Consider the following 18774-nt stretch of genomic DNA (forward strand, 5'->3'; position numbering starts at 1 on the left):
AAACATTGGATCTAGAGTCCAGACTCTTAAAAACTTCGACAAGAAAAAATACTCTTGATTCAATCAGATTTAAGCTTAAATCAAGAACCAAGCCTCTTAATTTGAGCGGATTTCCTTTTGATTTAAGCTCAAATCTGATTGAATCAAGAGTCCTTTTTCTTGTCAATGTTTTCAAGAGTCTGGACTCTAGATCCAATGTGTTTTTTTTCCAGTGCGAAACTGCTCAATTTCCATTAAAGACGGTTAATTTACAGAAAGGTCATTGAAGTTAGCGCAACTGTTCCAACTTGGACATTTAAAGTGTCCATAACTCCTTGTATTTCGGCTGCAAAAATATTTTTCTTAAAGTAACTTTTTCACCTCCTATGAAGTTTTGTGTGTGTCTTGATTATTTTCATTTTTCTGAATTGGAGTGTTTTCGTCCTCACTGATTCAATTGTTGGCTCAGGCTCAATGGATCATCCGCACTTAATTCTATAATAATTTAATTTTGTTTCATGTTTCATTCGGTCCGATCGAGAATAAATAGGCTCAAAAATACCTACTCTTTCCATTTCTAACCTCATCTGAGAGTAGAAAAAATTACATCACATTCATCTAAAATCGAGTGTCTTCAGGAGACACACTCATCGTACTAGATAAAGTACACTAGAAAAAAAAAAAAAAAAAAAACATTGGATCTAGAGTCCAGACTCTTGAAAACATTGACAAGAAAAAATACTCTTGATTCAATCGGAGTTTTGCTTGAATCAAAAGGAAATCCGCTTTAATTAAGAGGTTTGGTTCTTGATTTAAGCTAGATTCTGATTGAATCAAGAGTACTTTTTCTTGTCGATGTTTTTAAGAGTCTGGACTCTAAATCTAATGTGTTTTTTTTTTTCAGTGTATGTCTGTCTATACAAGCTTCTATTTCTATAATACGTGACGATTGATGTTATTCAAATTCATTTGGAATGATTTCACTGAATTTTAAGCAGACTGGAGCTATGATTCGACCGAAATTTTCATACATCCGATCGATCTCAATCGAGTTGGCATCGGCGCTTAGTTACGTTACCGATTCCGTTGGTTTGAGAATGTGCCACTTCCTCGAAAAACGGCGTTGCAATTTGTATCGATTCCCACACGAAACTCCACGAATTAATTTTAAATTTCCGTGCAAAATGGCAGCGTGGCAGATGAGACTCGAGCCGAGACCCGCCCAACACGAAATATTGCAGCAATATTGCAGCAATATTGTCAATATTGAAACAATATTGTCATGTAAATATTTCCTTAAATACACTGCAGAAATATGTTGACAATATTGCTAAAATATTTCATGACAATATTGTACCAATATATTTAGAAAAATGTTTTAAATATATTTACAAAATATATTTATGTAATTACTTTTAAAACAGTTTGTAAAATATATTTACAAAATATTTTAAAATTATTTTAGAAATATTAGTTTAAAAAATATTTGTTTAATATTATGTTAAAAATATTTTATAAATATTTTTGTAATATTTACATTAATTGCTAAAATGGCAAAAATGGTTTGCGATTTCTGCAATTTGCTTTTTTTGCTAAAATGCCCACCCTCGTGGCGAGAACGACAAAACAATTTGCAAAAGTGGTAATTTTATTGTGCGAAAAACTATACTTTTGCGAAATTAACATTACTAGTTTATGCTATTATGGCTAAAATTTTTGCTAGATTTTCAAAATGTTTGCCAAATTAGCGTATGGTTTTGCTCTGTTTACCAATTATTTTGCGGAACTTACTAAAATCAATCGCTAGAAAAAGAAAGAAGAAAAGACAAAAAGAAGGGAAAAAAATAAATAACATAACATAAATACATCGACATAAATTCAAACTAGGAAAAAGCTCAAATAATTAAAACTGGAAAAAGACGCAATTATAAAAAACAGTAATTTGGTAAAGAAAAAAATGAGAGAGAGTTAAAAAAAACTGAAAATTTGTAATACATGAATAGGAATATGTTGAGTACAATTAATAAAGAATTTGAAACACAAATTACAGGATGAAATAAAAAATAATAAATAAATCATAAATAATAAATTCTGGTAAAATATTATAAGAATCCGTCAATAAACAAACATATTACGGACTCAGAGGCCTGCGATAGTTAAGAGATTGAATTTACGGGCCCATCTACATCAAGCTGGCTGGTCTGGTGGTAAAGTACTGGACTTCGGATATCAACTCCACCCGAGCGTGGGTTCTAATCCGACTAGGACGGCGCGGATTTTAAGGTCAGTAACAATTCTACGATCCACAACCTGGACGCATGTGTACATTAGAAAGAAATTAGTACAAAGACGTCTCCTAGAGTGCGCGCACACGGATATGGAATATGATAACCTCATCGCGAGTAAATATTTTTAAAATATATTATCAATATTACTTGACAATATTGCTGCAATATTGTCAGGGGGCGGACAACAAACTATTGCAGCAATATTATTTCGATATTTGTTAAAATATTGTTAAAATGTTTTTGACAATATTTCAGCAATATTTTTAAAATATTTCCGTGTTGGGCGGGGAGCGATCCCGCGGCCGCCGCACTCGGCAGGTCGCACACGCCCTCTCGCGTTGTGGTGACGGATTAACTAATAGCCCGGAAAGAAACCTGCACCGTTGTCGTTACCCATCGTTTTCCTCAGTCGAGCCCTGAAAAAACGGCGGTTTTTACGACGCTCTGGCAATGCTGGAGAGCTTGCTGGATGTGCGGATGTCCATTCATCAGCGAATAATTGTCGCGTTTGTTCCCTTTATACTTAGCACTCTTCTCTGTCCAAGACTTTAAGAAAGGCCACATCAGCCCGTGTAATAAAGCGAAGCATTGCTTTTCTTTCTTCGAACAAGGTGGATAAATTTCGAGCTACTCATACTAAGATTCTGGGAAAACGCACCATTGCCTCGCCAAGCAATTCGTGAAGATTTAGGAAGGATTTTCACAGGAGGCACGTAGTTTTCTCTCAAAATAAGTATCCTGCATCCCCTATTTTTTCCTCACGATGATTTTTCACCAGTGAACTAGCTCAATTTCTAGCACACGTCAAATAAAAGAATTACAATTTTATTTCCTTGAATGTCTACACACGCTATACAGGAAGGGTATCGGGGTGTACAGACAAGGAATGCACATCAGTATATAGGAAGGCAAGCAAGGCCATACTTTTTAGAAAAAGAATCAAATGTCAAAATCTTTTAAAAAAAGTGACAGAAACTTATGTGCCCAACAGTGCTGTGAAGGTAAAATTAAACACTGAGAGGAGAGATTAATAAGACAGACACTAGGAAAATTCGGCTCGCTGTGCCGTAGTATCGTTTTCGGAGGCAGGAGGCTATAATAGACGCATATCTCTTATGGACAATGTGAAGTTAGGAGTCTGCCGTCCGTGCTAAGCAAGAACGCCGTAAATCCAACAAGATTTTGCCGCGTTTTTTGGAACTTAACACTTTATAAAATAAAAACTGTTTTACCCATGCAACTCAAATTTTCAGGTTAAGTTCTTGATAGCATTTGAGAAAAAATTCTGTAAAAATATTTTCCCAAAGTTCACAAGTTTTTTTGCTATGATACATTGTTTCTAAAAGAATTATAATGGCGTTTACGGCGTTTTTGCGTTGCACGGCGGAAGTGTATTATAGACTTTTCCAGGGCGCTTGTCCCTTCCCACCGGACGCGGCTCACAAATGAGTGAAGAATTGGCAACAGCGGGCGGCCAATGGTTGGATGATGGTCTACAGACGGGAGGAGGGTGGAGAGGAGGGAGCTGGCGGCGAGAGTAGGTCACTCAACCGAAAAGCCAGCCCGGCGTCGGAGCGCCACGGAAGTGGGTCAGACCCGAGACATTCCTACGCGCAAAATGTGCAATCCGTACCACGATATCGTGCCGTGTGGAGTGACCTCAGACGGCGAGTACCAGCCATGATCCGCTATCCACGGGATTTCCGTCGCGTGAGTCGTGCCGAGCGAGGCTCAACCCGCCCGGGCCACTCGTAAAATTTGGGAACGCAGTTTGGATACCTACTTCTAAGGGTGTGGAGAATCTTAATCTCTGAATGGCGGAAGGCTTTTACTCTGCATTCTTTTTCTTTTTTGTCTGGTAAGACTCGGTAACTTAAACGCACGATAAGGGAAAACAATTCAAGTTGTCATGAAGATCCTCCTCGAAAATGCAAGAATAGTTTTTACTCAAAAGCCAAAGAGGCAACCATATACACTGGAAAAAAACACATTGGATCTAGAGTCCAGACTCTTATAAACATCGACAAGAAAAAGTACTCTTGATTCAATCAGAATCTAGCTTAAATCAAGAACCAAGTCTCTTAATTTAAACGGATTTCGTTATAATTCAAGCAAAAATCCGATTGAATCAAGAGTATTTTTTCTTGTCAATGTTTTCAAGAGTCTGGACTCCAGATCCAATGTGTTTTTCTTTCCAGTGCACGACTCCCAGATCTAGATGCGAATTAGACACCCTCTAAGAAGCTAGTAAAACGTATTGGTCAAGATATCGATAAGATCACCGATTCTGAAAATTTCAGAGTTTCCGAGAAGTAACTGGTATACTTTTATAATGACGATTTATAAAAGTTTCTATGATTAAAAAGTTTAACATCTGACACTACTTAATTACCGACTGTTGGATCTCTTCGTTGCGTCTCGGCTATGGTTGGTCCTATATTCAATACATACAGCTATTGTATTTACATCAATGCCTCTAAAACATATTCACGGCGAATAACCCCCCCCCTGCCCCATTTTTCTCAGGCCATTTACCTTTACCGTTAATTGTTTTGACAGTATAGTATAAAATTAAGATAGGACCGGAGACTTTAACGCATGGTTGGGAAAAAAAACCTGGCGATTACCTCTAACTGGCGCGGCGGTATTCTTCGTATTTATCACTGACTCTCATTCAAAAGTAACTTCTCGGTGATGTAAGATATACATGGAGCAATACTTAGCTTAAACCACGGAAAAAATTCTACACTGAAAAAAAGGAATTGAACCGGTGAGTTTACTTGAAATTTTTGTCCTGCACGGAGAAAAAAAACTCGTGCGTGGGACCCGAAGTTTAGGTCATATGGATCTCTGAAGTTTTCAGATTGAGCATCTGAACACTTTAGGTCTAGCTGCCGAAGTTTGGATCATACATCTGAAACTTCAGTTCTTACATCTGAAGTACTTCAGATGTGAGAACCGAAGTACTTCGGATGTGAGAACCGAAGTACTTCGGATGTGAGAACCGAAGTACTTCAGATGTAAGAACTGAAGTTTCAGATGTATGATCCGAACTTCGGCAGCTAGACCTAAAGTGTTCAGATGCTCAATCTGAACACTTTAGGTCTAGCTGCCGAAGTTCGGATCATACATCTGAAACTTCAGTTCTTACATCTGAAGTACTTCAGATGTGAGAACCGAAGTACTTCGGATGTGAGAACCGAAGTACTTCAGATGTAAGAACTGAAGTTTCAGATGTATGATCCGAACTTCGGCAGCTAGACCTAAAGTGTTCAGATGCTCAATCTGAAAACTTCAGAGATCCATATGACCTAAACTTCGGGTCCCACGCACGAGTTTTTTTTCTCCGTGTGAGATACTAATAGTGTGCTACCAAAAACACGCCGTTGCGGTCGGAATCCTTACATCGTCTCTAAACATGGCGGAAGGAACACAAAAAAGTTGCCAAATTTCCCCGATAAACATGTAGTTTTGACGAAATTTATGCATATTTTTTCTTGAAATTTTCAGTAATTTTAGATTAAATTGCGAACAAAATACACGGAGAAAAAAAACTCGTGCGTGGGACCCGAAGTTTAGGTCATATGGATCTCTGAAGTTTTCAGATTGAGCATCTGAACACTTTAGGTCTAGCTGCCGAAGTTCGGATCACACATCTGAAACTTCAGTTCTTACATCTGAAGTACTTCAGATGTGAGAACCAAAGTACTTCGGATGTGAGAACCGAAGTACTTCGGATGTGAGAACCGAAGTTTCAGATGTGTGATCCGAACCTCAGCAGCTAGAACTAAAGTGTTCAGATGCTCAATCTGAAAACTTCAGAGATCCATATGACCTAAACTTCGGGTCCCACGCACGAGTTTTTTTTCTCCGTGTAGTATGAAAAATTGGAAGAAAAATATTCACAATTACTCCAATAAATCCGTATTTTATCAGAGGAAATTTGGCAACGCCTGAAGGTTCATACGGCGTTTTCCCCTAGCATGGCAGTATAATACTCTGTAAAATAACATTATGTTTCCTCAACCGGAGCTCATTGACCGTTGTTACGATGTGTGTGCTCTGGTGTTGAGAACGCAGAGGCGGACCACGATTGAGGAAGATGGTCGCGACCAAGTTGACGGGGATTGGCTGGCACAAAGTTACGGCCAGGATTGGCGTTTCGGCCACCATCGGAGTTTCGGCCGTCATTTCCTCGACTGCGCTTTCACGTGTTACATCTTTATGCGCGCCCAGATAAAAGTTATTATGGAACAGCAGTCGTCCGTCCGGATCGGCATTTTCGGATGTCGTTTGGAGTCGACATCTGTGCCCTCGTCCAGGCCCCGGTCCGAATTGGCCGCAACTTACGCAACTTGACGGCAAGTTACATGTTGGCCCAGGCGTTTGAGTCATTTTTCGGAGAACTTTAAAAAAATTGAGTGATAAAATCAACTTTTTGGATTTTCGTCTTCTATCTATCCAGTGGAACTTTTCTGACGGACCTTAAACCTTCCTCATTGGAAAAAAACACGTTGGATCTAGAGTCCAGACTCTTGTAGAAAGTGACAAGAAAAAATACTCTTGATTCCATCAGATTTTAGCTTAAATCAAAAGGAAATCCGCTCAAATTAAGAGGCTTGGTTCTTGATTTAAGCAAAAATCGGATTGAATCGAGAGTATTTTTTCTTGTCGATGTTTTTAAGAGTCTGGACTCTAGATCCAATGTTTTTTTTCCAGTGCTGAATGCTCAGCGGGCCTATTATTGAAATTGATAGACAAAGGTTTAGACAAATAAGGCAAAAGGGATATGGAGAGATCCTATTGGTGGAAGTGAGTGGTTGCAATAGACAAAGGAGGTAGGTAATAGACAATAGACTAACTAACAGCAACCCATGAGAGACCCTACAGTTAGTCCATAATTTTCTCCATTAAAACCATGCATTTCAACCGATAGGATCACTCCATACTCCATATGTCTTCTTTGTCTATCGATTTGTCTATCAATTCAATAATCAGCCCGCTGGTCTAGTGCGACTATTTTTTAGTGGTTTGAGGCTAGATGTAAGCCAGCACAAAAATACACTCGCTCATATAATTCAGAAAAAGTATTAGTCGGTTTTTGGATGATGTCTCGTAAAATGCCTCATAATATAATGATACTCGCGCTATTTCCCTCAGGAATTTTAATAAAGCCGTCTCACAGTATGCAGATTTAAAAAATGCGGCACTAAGGAATTTCAGAAAAGAGGGGGGTTAGATAAGTCGAATTTGGAGACGCTATACAATGTGACATCCACCATGTTGTCAAAGGCTCCATATTATCAGAATTGTTAAGGCCAAAATAGAGGATAAATTCAACTACTTGACAACTTCTCGGTTGAGCAACTTGCCGCTTTTTATGAATGGAAAGTGAAATCACACGCCACCTGACACTTTCTGATCGGCGGGTGTCCATTAAAGCGCCTAACCTCCCGTTAAATTAGGCGTGAGATAAGCCGTTTTTCCGCACCGCTGAGCATCGGCTGCGTATGCGGCTTGGCGAGAAAGTGTTGCATACGAGGTGCCCAAGGTCAATGGGCCATCGCAGAGTTATTTCATTCGCGCTGAGTCGATCAAACTTGACCTTAAGTGACCTGCACGGTCAGATCCTAGCTTTCCAGCGAGGTCTAAAGCAAAAAGGTAGATAGTTGGCACCTAAAAGTCTATTTTTCATCTCGCCGCAGTCTCTCACGGAGCATTTACACTGGGGAAAAAACCACATTGGATCTAGAGTCCAGACTCTTAAAAACATCGACAAGAAAAAATACTCTTGATTCAAACAGAATCTAGCTTAAATCAAGAACCAAGTCTTTTAATTTAAGCGGACTTCGTTTTGATTCAAGCAACAATCCGATTGAATCAAGAGTATTTTTTCTTGTCAATGTTTTCAAGAGTCTGGACTCTAGATCCAATGTGTTTTTTTTCTAGTGTAGGTACTTCTTATGCGGGCAAATTTGTTGAACTAGGCATCGTCGTTACCACAATGGTAAATTTTAAGATATTCCCGACTTCCATTATCTCAATTGCCAAAAGTGGATTATCTTTGTCGTTTCTGAAAGTGTTTTCTCTTTAAAGCTGAAATATAGGACATGTACTGTAAAGTTAAGACCGGTTGTCATAACAATTTCTTACAGAAAACATTTTCTCTGGAATCATAACCAGGTTCTGAAAAATTTAAAATAATCATCATTAAAGAGATGAAGGTCAACATGTAGATTCTTATTAAAATATACTGTAGGGATTCAACAAGCTCACATTCACTCACATGTTGCCAACGTTCTTTATGCAGACAATTTACACTCAAGAGTATAGTCTTAAACGTGTTTCTTTTGAAATTCTCAACTTCGCTCTAAAAATTACCACCAAAATTCCTGAAGAAAACATTTACAAAGCTCCTGTAAATTTTAACTTTTTGGAGGAAATTTGGCAACGTCGAATGTTAATACGACATTTTTCGTTAAGACATCAGTGTAAAGTTCAGATGGAAGAGGTGAGTCAGCTGGCGGACGATACCCCCAAAAGAGATACTTACCAGTCGCGGCCATTGTGATTGAAGTTATGCAGGCATTAACGTCACAGCAACTCTCGCATCAAAAATTTAAGCGCCGCGCCGTCGCAGTCGGCATTGGGCTAGGTGAAACCTCCGTAATATGCCGCGTTTCCTTTTCATTCATATCCAGGATGCAAACGAGTTGATTGGATCCCAATCTAGACGCAGCATCCCGGCCTAACAGGAAACGAATAAGATATGGGAAGTCGCTGCAACAGTGAGAGCATATTTTACCAGAATAAATGAAGAATCACGTAGGAGCAAAACGGTACAAGCCTAATTTTTAAGAATCTGAGATAATGACATTTCTAGATAGTACTTTCAAGCAGCATCCAAATGAATGGTCAAAATCAGATTTGGATATTTATAAGGCCCCTCCCCCACTTGATTAAAATGTTTAACGTTTGAAAGTGCTGAGTTGCCGATAGTTTAAGACAAGGCTGAAGACTTCAACGCACGAATAGGAAAATAAATCTAAGAACCTATCTCCTAAAATTTTGAGAAATTTCAAATGGTAGCTGAGGCTCAAAACCAAAAAATCAACTAAAAAATCCTCATTGAATAATTTTCGATTCGCCTACCTTCAAAATAATCGTAGCCTCCAAATGAAACTCTAAAGTTACACCGTTAAAAGTTAGAATTAAAAGAGCATAGGTTAGTCCAAGTGGGGTTCATAATGATAAAAAAAAAAGTTCGGATAAAAAAGGGTGCAAATTCATTTATCTCTTTGAAAAGTCCACAGGATAATGTAGACTTTGAATTTTGCAATTGTCAAGTCTGTAAACTTACTACTTCAAAGCTGTACATAAAAATGCATTATACCAACAAAATTCTGTGTTTTTCACGGTACGCCCAAACATTTAGAATATTTTTTTTCGTGTTCTTAGGATCGCAGATTTCCAGATGTTTCAAATGCATAATTCTGTCAATTGTTTCCATCGAGCAGACCTTACATATTTGTATCCGAAGGAAGCTACTTTCCTTTTAACAAACACTGTTCGCACTGGGGAAAAAACACATTGGATCTAGAGTCCAGACTCTTTCCAGTGCGAGTCACGTGCGAACACGCCAACTCGCAAACCTTCTTTGATGAGCAATCGACTCTTTCTACAAAACTTTGTTCAAATGACTCAGAGCTAAGACCCACCTTTAAGGTGCCTTTCATTCCTCAGACAACTTTTGTGAGAAGATTCTCGAGTTCGCAGGAATTGTCACGTCGTCACGACTGCTCCGGGGGGTGGGGTAGGGGTGAAGGGGGAAGGGTTGCGCCCGGAGAGCGCGGCGTAACACTGAATTTGGCCACAATGGGTTATTGGCCGGGGCCGGTCTGAGTTGCGGCCACGGTCACTTTCACTGGCGCATGATCATGACCACCGTCGATCGTTAATCGCCTCGAATATTGTGCCGGCTACGGCCGACTGGGCACACGGTCGCACATGAGGTCGTCTTCCTCGCCTTTAAAGACCCTGAAACCCTGCAGATGAGAAAGATGAGGGATTTGGGGAACTTTTTTGGAGAAAAAGCTAATGTGTCCAGGGGCCAAATTTTGTCGGCTTTTTCACACGGAGTGCAACATTCATCGATGAGTTCAAACCGCACCACCGGCCAATCAGAAGCGCTAAGCCGGACTTAAGTGCAGTCGAGACCCGTCCTCAGTATATTAGTACAGTGGAAGGACCGACAAAATTCTGCCCCAGTTCTTAATCGAGTGCACAGGGAATGTACCCTTAGTGGCACCACATAATCCAAAATGTCGCCACATAAATCGTGTGAACTTCCATTAGTTCAGCTTTTTAGGTTGATTCGAGTCTCCTTAAACAACAATAAAAAAACAATTTAAAATGCGGGTAACAAGGCTAAAATTTCACGAATAAAACCAAAACGTTTCGGCTGAAAACTCAGCCATTCTCAGTTGGATAAATAAAAAAAAAAGTGGTAAAACATTTGAAATAGTACCTGGCTGTACCTTCTGAAACGAGAGTGTTGTTATCTTTATTGTTGTTATCCGAGGATGGCTGAGTTTTCAGCCGGAACGTTTTGGTTTTATTCGTGAAATTTCAGCCGTGTTACCCGAATTTAACTGTTTTTTTTTGTTGTATATCTTGTCACGGGCTGCAGAGCGTCTATCATATCTCAAGTCTCGTTAAATGCGCTCGTTTTGTTTGATTTAATTTCTGTTCGTTTGGAGAGAGGCAAAGGGTATTCAAAAATTATTATAAATGATTTTTCAAGTCTCTCCACTGTGCGGTCTAAGACGCCTCCTCATGAGTGCGGGCTCCGATTTTGCGATATTACGACCGATGGAGCGTAACCATTTCGCAGACGGACATCAGTGGCTGATGCCCATCGCTATGAATCAATTACAAGGAAAAGTTGCCAAACGACGTCACTTGAGTGCGACAATGGCGTCTTAAACCCGGAGCATCAGCCGGGCGCCATTGAAAGTGAAACCTCCACCCACTGATCGTTCGTCGAGAAAGTTCCGCTAATTTTTGGCTGCGGAGATGTTTTTGGAGGCATTTATAGTACAGTCTCATACATGGCTTTGCCAACAGTTTTGGCAGTGCTGCTTAACATGCATACAATTTTCTCCGTTTAGCCTGAAGATCAAATATTAGGTATGGATTACAATTCATCGTTTTCCGGGCGAAGGAAAAATTCTGCATTTTAATGTTGCAAAATTAACTCAAACATTTCAATTTTTTACAAGAATGTATTTACGCGATTTTTGTTCGAAATTGTCTGATTTTCACACGAAACTAGGCGAAAAATCAGGGACATTTTTCGTTAAAAATGCCGAATATTCTCTTGGAGAAAATTCAATTTACTGAAGGAAATTCGGCAACAGCGAAATGTAGTTAAGTTCTTTTGTGCGGGGAACGACGATTTGTCACTTAGTTGTTTCAGTTTTTAAAACCGTTAATATCTGTGCTTTCCTTTCGAAAAATAGACTATACTTTAATAAATAGACAATAATTTAATGTTTTGTGTGTTTCAGTATGAATCAACAACTTTTAGGATGGGTGCTTCTGAGCTTGATATCGGCAGCTTATGTTCTTCCCACACTGGCCCACCCAACAGACTCCATGGCTTTGGCAAAGAAGATAGCAGAAAAGCCCAATAGCTCGAAGAAAGTCATCCTCGAGGATCGAAACGATCTTGACGATGTCTCCACCAATCAAATTAGTCAAGTAAGTGTTATTTCATCCTATTGGTCCTCTTGATAAACTAAGTAAAATTGACAATATGGAGGTGGGATCGTATATAAAATTTACCTTGTCTAGTTCACTTGCATAACATTAATTGATCAACATAGGAAAAGTTCTGCGTTACTTTTAACGCTTACATACAGGGTGCTCTTAAAGTTCCGCACCATCCCTGTAACCTCTAAGGTTCCTGCCCATTTTAAGGGTTTTTACTTTAAAATTTTGGGGGGTGCCCAAAAGTCGTCTCCTCTGACCCAGGAGCACTCACAAAATTTAAAGTCTATATTTCAATTGGCTCTAAAATTCCAGGGATGATACCTGGTGTATGGAATTTTTAAATCTCCCTGTAAAATGAAAAATGAAAAAAAAAACTAATTTTTTGCTATAGTGCACGGAGAAAAAAAACTCGTGCGTGGGACCCGAAGTTTAGGTCATATGGATCTCTGAAGTTTTCAGATTGAGCATCTGAACACTTTAGGTCTTGCTGCCGAGGTTCGGATCACACATCTGAAACTTCAGTTCTTACATCCGAAGTACTTCGGTTCTCACATCCGAAGTACTTCGGTTCTCACATCTGAAGTACTTCAGATGTAAGAACTGAAGTTTCAGATGCATGATCCGAACCTCGGCAGCTAGACCTAAAGTGTTCAGATGCTCAATCTAAAACCTTCAGCGATCCATATGACCTAAACTTCGGGTCCCACGCACGAGTTTTTTTTCTCCGTGTGTGATTATTAAAAATGTATTTTGGCAATATTTCTAAGGAGAAAAAATGAATGTCTGACCTCTTTTTTTATCTTAATTATGTTGTCTACTTATCCGGAGAGCTGTGACAATGAAATTTCATTTCGTACTTCAAATGAAGAAATATTGATTTATCTTATTTTTTCTAATTACAGGCAGATGGAGGTTTCTCCTGGAGCAATATGTTGGGCATGGTAATGCAACTGCTCTTCAATCCATCAGGCTTGAACCAGCAAGTTGGACCAAGTAAATCTGAGGGCTTAGATACTGATCAGGTATTGTCACCAACGTTAATATTTCAAAATTGACTTATCACGATGACCCTTTTTTTTTCAAAAGAAATTATCAATGCATAAATCATGTGTTCACAACTGATTCTGAGCCACCTAGGCTAAAAATGCTTTGATTTTGGGACGTAATCCTTAAATTGCTCAACTTTTGCGAAGAAAATTTTCTTTTTCAATGCCCCTCGAAGTGAAATATGTCTTTTAAACGAACTCCAATTTAAGAGAAAGGGCCCTAATAAACTGTATAATATCTGTTTGAATACGCATCATGCATATTTCAATAGCATTTGTCGGCACAGCTCAGGTTGAAAGAAAATTATCTTTACCAACGCGGAGTTAAGAATAAGTAAGTACTTGAACCACTTTAATCAGTGCGTAACTGAACATCCAATTAAATCCGAGATCTATGCATCTCTTATTTGAAAGAACGGATTGATTAAGAGGCAGGCAATTCCACGCGGCAGACCAAATCAGACTTGTGCGTTAGTAAAACCGGTGAAAATTATATACGCGCTGTGTGAAATTCTGTTAGTAATTGAAATTAGGTTGCAATATTTCTCCGAATTCCTTTAATTAATCCAAATACTATATGTAGTTTTGAATCAAATGTTTTATTTTATTTATCCTGAGAGTTTAATTTTTTTGTTTACATCATTTTGTATCGATCACAAGCGAGATACAAAATGAACTGATATCTATCTTTCATACCCCCGCGTTTGAGTCACCTTGAGGTGCATTATAGCAGTAGGGAATGAGAATCGTTACTTACCTCTTTAAATGAAAGGGTTAACGTATATAATGTCAATTACCTTCCTCCTGTAGTGATACACAAGTAAGATACAAAATGAACTGATTTTCTATTTTTCATACACCTGCATTTAAGTCACCGTCGAGGTGCATTATTGCGGTAGGAAACTTTCCTTACGTATTGCTAATATTATGTGCTCAATCGGAAAACAAAAAAGAAACAGGAATAATGAGAGAGGAAGAAAATAAATAAACAGCAAATTATACTCAAGTTCTGGAGGCACGCGGAAGAATTTACTACCAGCGTACCCTTTCATTCAATGTAGTTGATGGAAAGTTAAAGAGGTCACATTTCTCAGACAATTTTGACTAAATCGGACTTTCGAATCGGAAGCTTACGGATACATTTTTAAATGAAAAGGAGTAAATCGTACATTAATTTCTCATATACAAATCAAATATAATATTTTGTAAAACTCTGTGATCAACTGACCATTAAGATTGCATGGATTCTAAAACCAAATTGAATACATAGTCTACCTGACGTAAGCCTACCTGACATAAGGGCGTAACTGCACTATGCAATGAACCCTGTCTTCCATACGTTTCAATGCTTTTCCGGGCTCATCTCAATGTGGAGTTACGCCCTTATGTCAGCTAAGCGACGAATTATTGGGTTCAGTGACTCGTTCTAACGTGGCCGGCCCACCTGGCCCACATTTGGAGGAGTTGTGGACCACGGTGGTTTGTTTACAAACCGAAACGAGTAACGAGTTTTCCGTGGAATGCGGGAAGCGGGTTCAGTCAAGATCAATTTAGTAGTGTGTGTCGCCCGCGCCATGTTAGACGTGGCCGTCTGTGGGAAGAGGCGGGGAGCTGGGATTAAGGCGCCAATTTGACTCGAAAACTAACATTGCTTACAGAAAGTCACTCGAGGAATCCTTAAGATTGTGACAAATCCGGCATCCTCGCGTAGATTCCGGGCGTCGGTCCACGATCCACGAACCGGGAACGAGGTCAAGGGAACGGCCGCCGCAAACACTTGATCGCTTTATCCACACCGCTCAAAGGGCCATCGGGAAAGTTACCTCGTTAAAAAAGACCCTGACGCTTGGGCTTCGTAAATAATCTTCTAAAATGCCTCAAGTTAATTTCGATAACAGTGGTAGTAGTCTGCATGTCATACTTGCAATCTTTGGGATCCCTTAAATCCTCGGAACATGGTGCTTTACATGAATTCTCAAATTCGTGAGATAGCATGAAAAGTCCTCCCTTAGGCCGTAGTAATTAGGATGAGAACAGAAAAGGTGTAGAAAAGGAACACACGATATGTGACTGGTGTTTGATCTATCGTCCACTGGAAAATGAAGTCTCTCGGATCCAGTCTTCAGCCTCTTAAAAAATCTGACAAGAAAAAACACTCTCGATTCAATCGGATTTTTGCTTGAATTACAAGGAAATGCGCTTAAATTAAGAGGCTTGGCTCTCGATTCAGGCAAAAATCCGATTAAGTCAAGAAAATTTTTTCTTGTCAAATTTTTCAAGGGTCTGGACTCTGGATCCAAGAGACTTTTTTCCAGGGCCTGTTTTTGAAATGGTGGCGCCCCCTGTGCGACCCAAGCTGGAGGCGGGAGTTTGTGCTGGCTTCATCTGATACCTTTCCAAATGGATGTGGTGGATAGTGGATCGGTGGATCTGTGGCGTGGCGTGAATTGCGATGTATCGATTGTTATGCAATTTAAACATACGGTAAAGAATCGATTATTAAGGTGTTCGCTGCGAACACCCTGTTTATCGATCCTTTTCCATAGGTTTAAATGGCATAACAATCGATACATCGCCACTGCGGTGGATCCTGGACCCCGACCCTGGATCCGGACCAATGCCGTCGCCACGACCTCACGCACCGGTCATCGACCCGCCGTTTTTCGAGTGCGTCGTACAACCGCAGTGTTGTCATCATCACTAAAAATGGACGTATGGACGTCTATTAAATCAAGAGGAACTACAATAAAAAACAATTTAAAAAGCGGGTAACAAGGCTAAAAGTTAATAAACAAAACCAAAACGTCTCGGCTGAAAATTCAGCCTTCCTCAGTTGGATAAATAAAAATATAAATAGTAAAAAATCTGAAATAGTACCTGACTGTAACGGCCTTTCAAATCGAGAATGTTGTTATGACCTAACAAACTTTTCAATTTGAGAGGTACAGTCAGGTACTATTATATATTTTTTACCATTTTCATTTTTATTTATCCAACTGCGGATGACTGAATTTTCAGCCGAGACGTTTTCGTCTTCTTTATGAACTTTTAGCCTTGTTACCCGCTTTTTAAATTGTTTTTTATCGTATATCTTGTCACGGACTACGGAGCATCCATCATTTCTCAAAAGGAGCCATATGTCCTTTCGGATATGAGCCCTGAGATCCCTGAGAAGTCATGCATGACAAGGCTCATGTCACCATGGATATAGTTCCTCTTAATTTAAATATGTCCAAATAATATATTGCAGCGCCTCCGGGTTAAATTTACTTACCAAGGAATTGTCACGGAGAAATTGTCACGTATTCCCACAAACACGGTAATTACTTAGAATCAACAGGAAAGCTCCCGGAAGCTTCCTCATTCTCGTGTCCGGTGCTTGACTTTTCCGGGAAAATTTTGTCCCTTCACTTTAGCCCTTTTGCTCGGTTAAAATTGACCAACTAAATAACCAAGCGATTCTTATCTACTGTGGAAGACTATTTTATTATGTGCATATAAAAATTGTATTACATAAACCAATTAACGTAAAAGAGTGACCATGACAAACTTGAAGTTGTACGAAACGTTGGCAATTGTATTTCGTGTATTTTAAAGATTCATCTAAAAAGTGAACTGATGAGATTATGAATAATAACTGTGCATAAATGTGGCAGGCAATTAGCGTTCTCCGATAGTGTGTAAGTGCTTCACGTGTTCTTTCGATAAATTGCAAGAAAGCCGGCATAATGAGTTTTTAACGAGTAACAACCCTTCAAAGATATGACATCATCTTGGAACGCCTTCATCCTATGTGATACTACACGCTTCGTCACAGAGTTAGTTTAGTTGCTCGTCCGATCTAAACCCAACTAAGATCACGGATCTCACTGCACGCTTGGATATCCAAAGCGTGGTTGTTATTTCCGTGTTTTTACGGAGGCCAACGTGGCTTTTTACATTAAGGGCAGAATAATCCGTACTCTAAACTTGATCCTTTATTTCTGAATTTTATTTTCACTGGTGGCTCGTAAATTGCCGGCGATTGCTAATTGCTTGCGGCATATGGACGTATTTCTGCTAGACGGAAGTTTGTGCATAAAGACATGAGCCCTGAGACCCATATGAATATATGCATAACAGGGCTCACGTCATATTACGCATAGTTATACGTTTGGTAGAAATACGTCCATATATTAATCAACGACTGAGAATGCTTTCAATCATTGCCAAAATGTGCAATAAATAATGAAGAACTGTAATTAGCAAACTGCGCGAGAATTCGATTCATCATGCGCATAGCGCATCCGTTATGTCGAGAGATGAGATACCGTACACGCATCAAGCCCTCAGCTAACAGCTTTCAATTAAGCATTATCTCGCCAAAGTAAGCTTAGCCATTGTAACTGACACTTTCATCAACCGCATGCTGCGATTAGGACCGCGGAACTTCTCGTACCTTTGTCTCTTCTGGGGGAACTTATTATTTTGCATCTATTCATGTTGAGCCGGAGTGTAACCTATTGTTCGTAGCTTTTGCGCACGCGTCTCTCTTCGTGGTTCGATAGGTATCGAGCCTTGTCCAAGGAGGAAAATTACGACAACTCATGGACATTAGACAGCAATCCAAGAAATACTTTTCTCACAAGATGAATTCGGGAAAATTTATTTTATTCGCGGATTAACTATACGATTAATAAGAGTGCCCAATAGAATTATTACACGTTATATACGTGTCTCAGAATATATGACCTCACTGAAAAAAAAAAAAAAAACACATTGGATCTAGAGTCCAGACTCTTAAAAACATCGACAAGAAAAAGTACTCTTGATTCAATCAGAATCTAGCTTAAATCAAGAACCAAGCCTCTTAATTTAAACGGATTTCGTTTTGATTCAAGCAAAAATCCGATTGAATCAAGAGTATATTTTCTTGTCAATGTTTTCAAGAGTCTGGACTCTAGATCCAATGTTTTTTTTTTTCCAGTGAAATCAAGCATGTTTTTTTTATGTCTTGAAATGAGGGACTTAATGCATCGTCGTGAGGTCAGCAAAAATTTTCCAATTCAACTTTTGACGCGACTTCCTAAAGGCTTTAATGGTTGTACTATCCCTTAATCAAAAGCTTCATTGACATTTGACGTATCGCATCCTTTCAAAAGTTTTGACGAAATGCACGTGATTTTAAATATATTCCGAGTCTTAAAAACATGTGGCCCAGTATTTTCCTAGCTCCTCCTGCAATTTTAGGAATCTATCAATCGTCGATATTTATAAATAAAACACTTTCTTTAAACTACGAACCTTTTTTTCCAGGGTGCACCAGTATCTCCATGGGCGAACTTCCTGTCTGTAAGTCTCAAAATTCTGACAGCTCTCCTCGGCGGAGGCGGCATCAACCAAAACGACGGAATTGACAAGGTTGATAACTCATCGCCCATGCAGGTAAATATTACAACAATTCAACACGTAAATATTAAAAAACTCAAAAATTAATATTATCTCAGAGCAGAAAACGATTGCGATTGGAATAATGTAAAATAATTTAAGGGCACTTGACGGAAACCAAAAAACGAAAATCTCCCAAAAGTGGAGAGCTCTCTGAAAAAGGACGCAGCCAATCTTACAAAATATAAAATTTGATTTATTGGTGTCACTGTGAAAAATGAGATTTTTATAAGCAATTATTTGATACGAAGTCACCAAAA

General features: G+C 39.1%; 1 protein-coding gene across 4 annotated transcripts in view; it reads left to right on the forward strand.

Moving 5' to 3' along the window:
- LOC109039049 (uncharacterized) overlaps window positions 1–18774 on the forward strand; it is a 72650-nt gene that overhangs the window by 39910 nt on the left and 13966 nt on the right. For all 4 annotated transcript variants that reach the window (XM_072298325.1, XM_072298323.1, XM_072298326.1 and 1 more), the window contains 3 exons: window positions 11837–12029; window positions 12944–13063; window positions 18383–18511. In XM_072298325.1, coding sequence (XP_072154426.1) covers window positions 11838–12029; window positions 12944–13063; window positions 18383–18511 — 441 coding nt within the window. In that variant the 5' untranslated portion in view covers window position 11837. The remainder of the gene's footprint in view (window positions 1–11836; window positions 12030–12943; window positions 13064–18382; window positions 18512–18774) is intronic.

This window comes from Bemisia tabaci, chromosome 3 (assembly GCF_918797505.1).
Source record: "Bemisia tabaci chromosome 3, PGI_BMITA_v3".
NCBI classification, from domain to species: Eukaryota; Metazoa; Arthropoda; class Insecta; order Hemiptera; family Aleyrodidae; genus Bemisia; species Bemisia tabaci.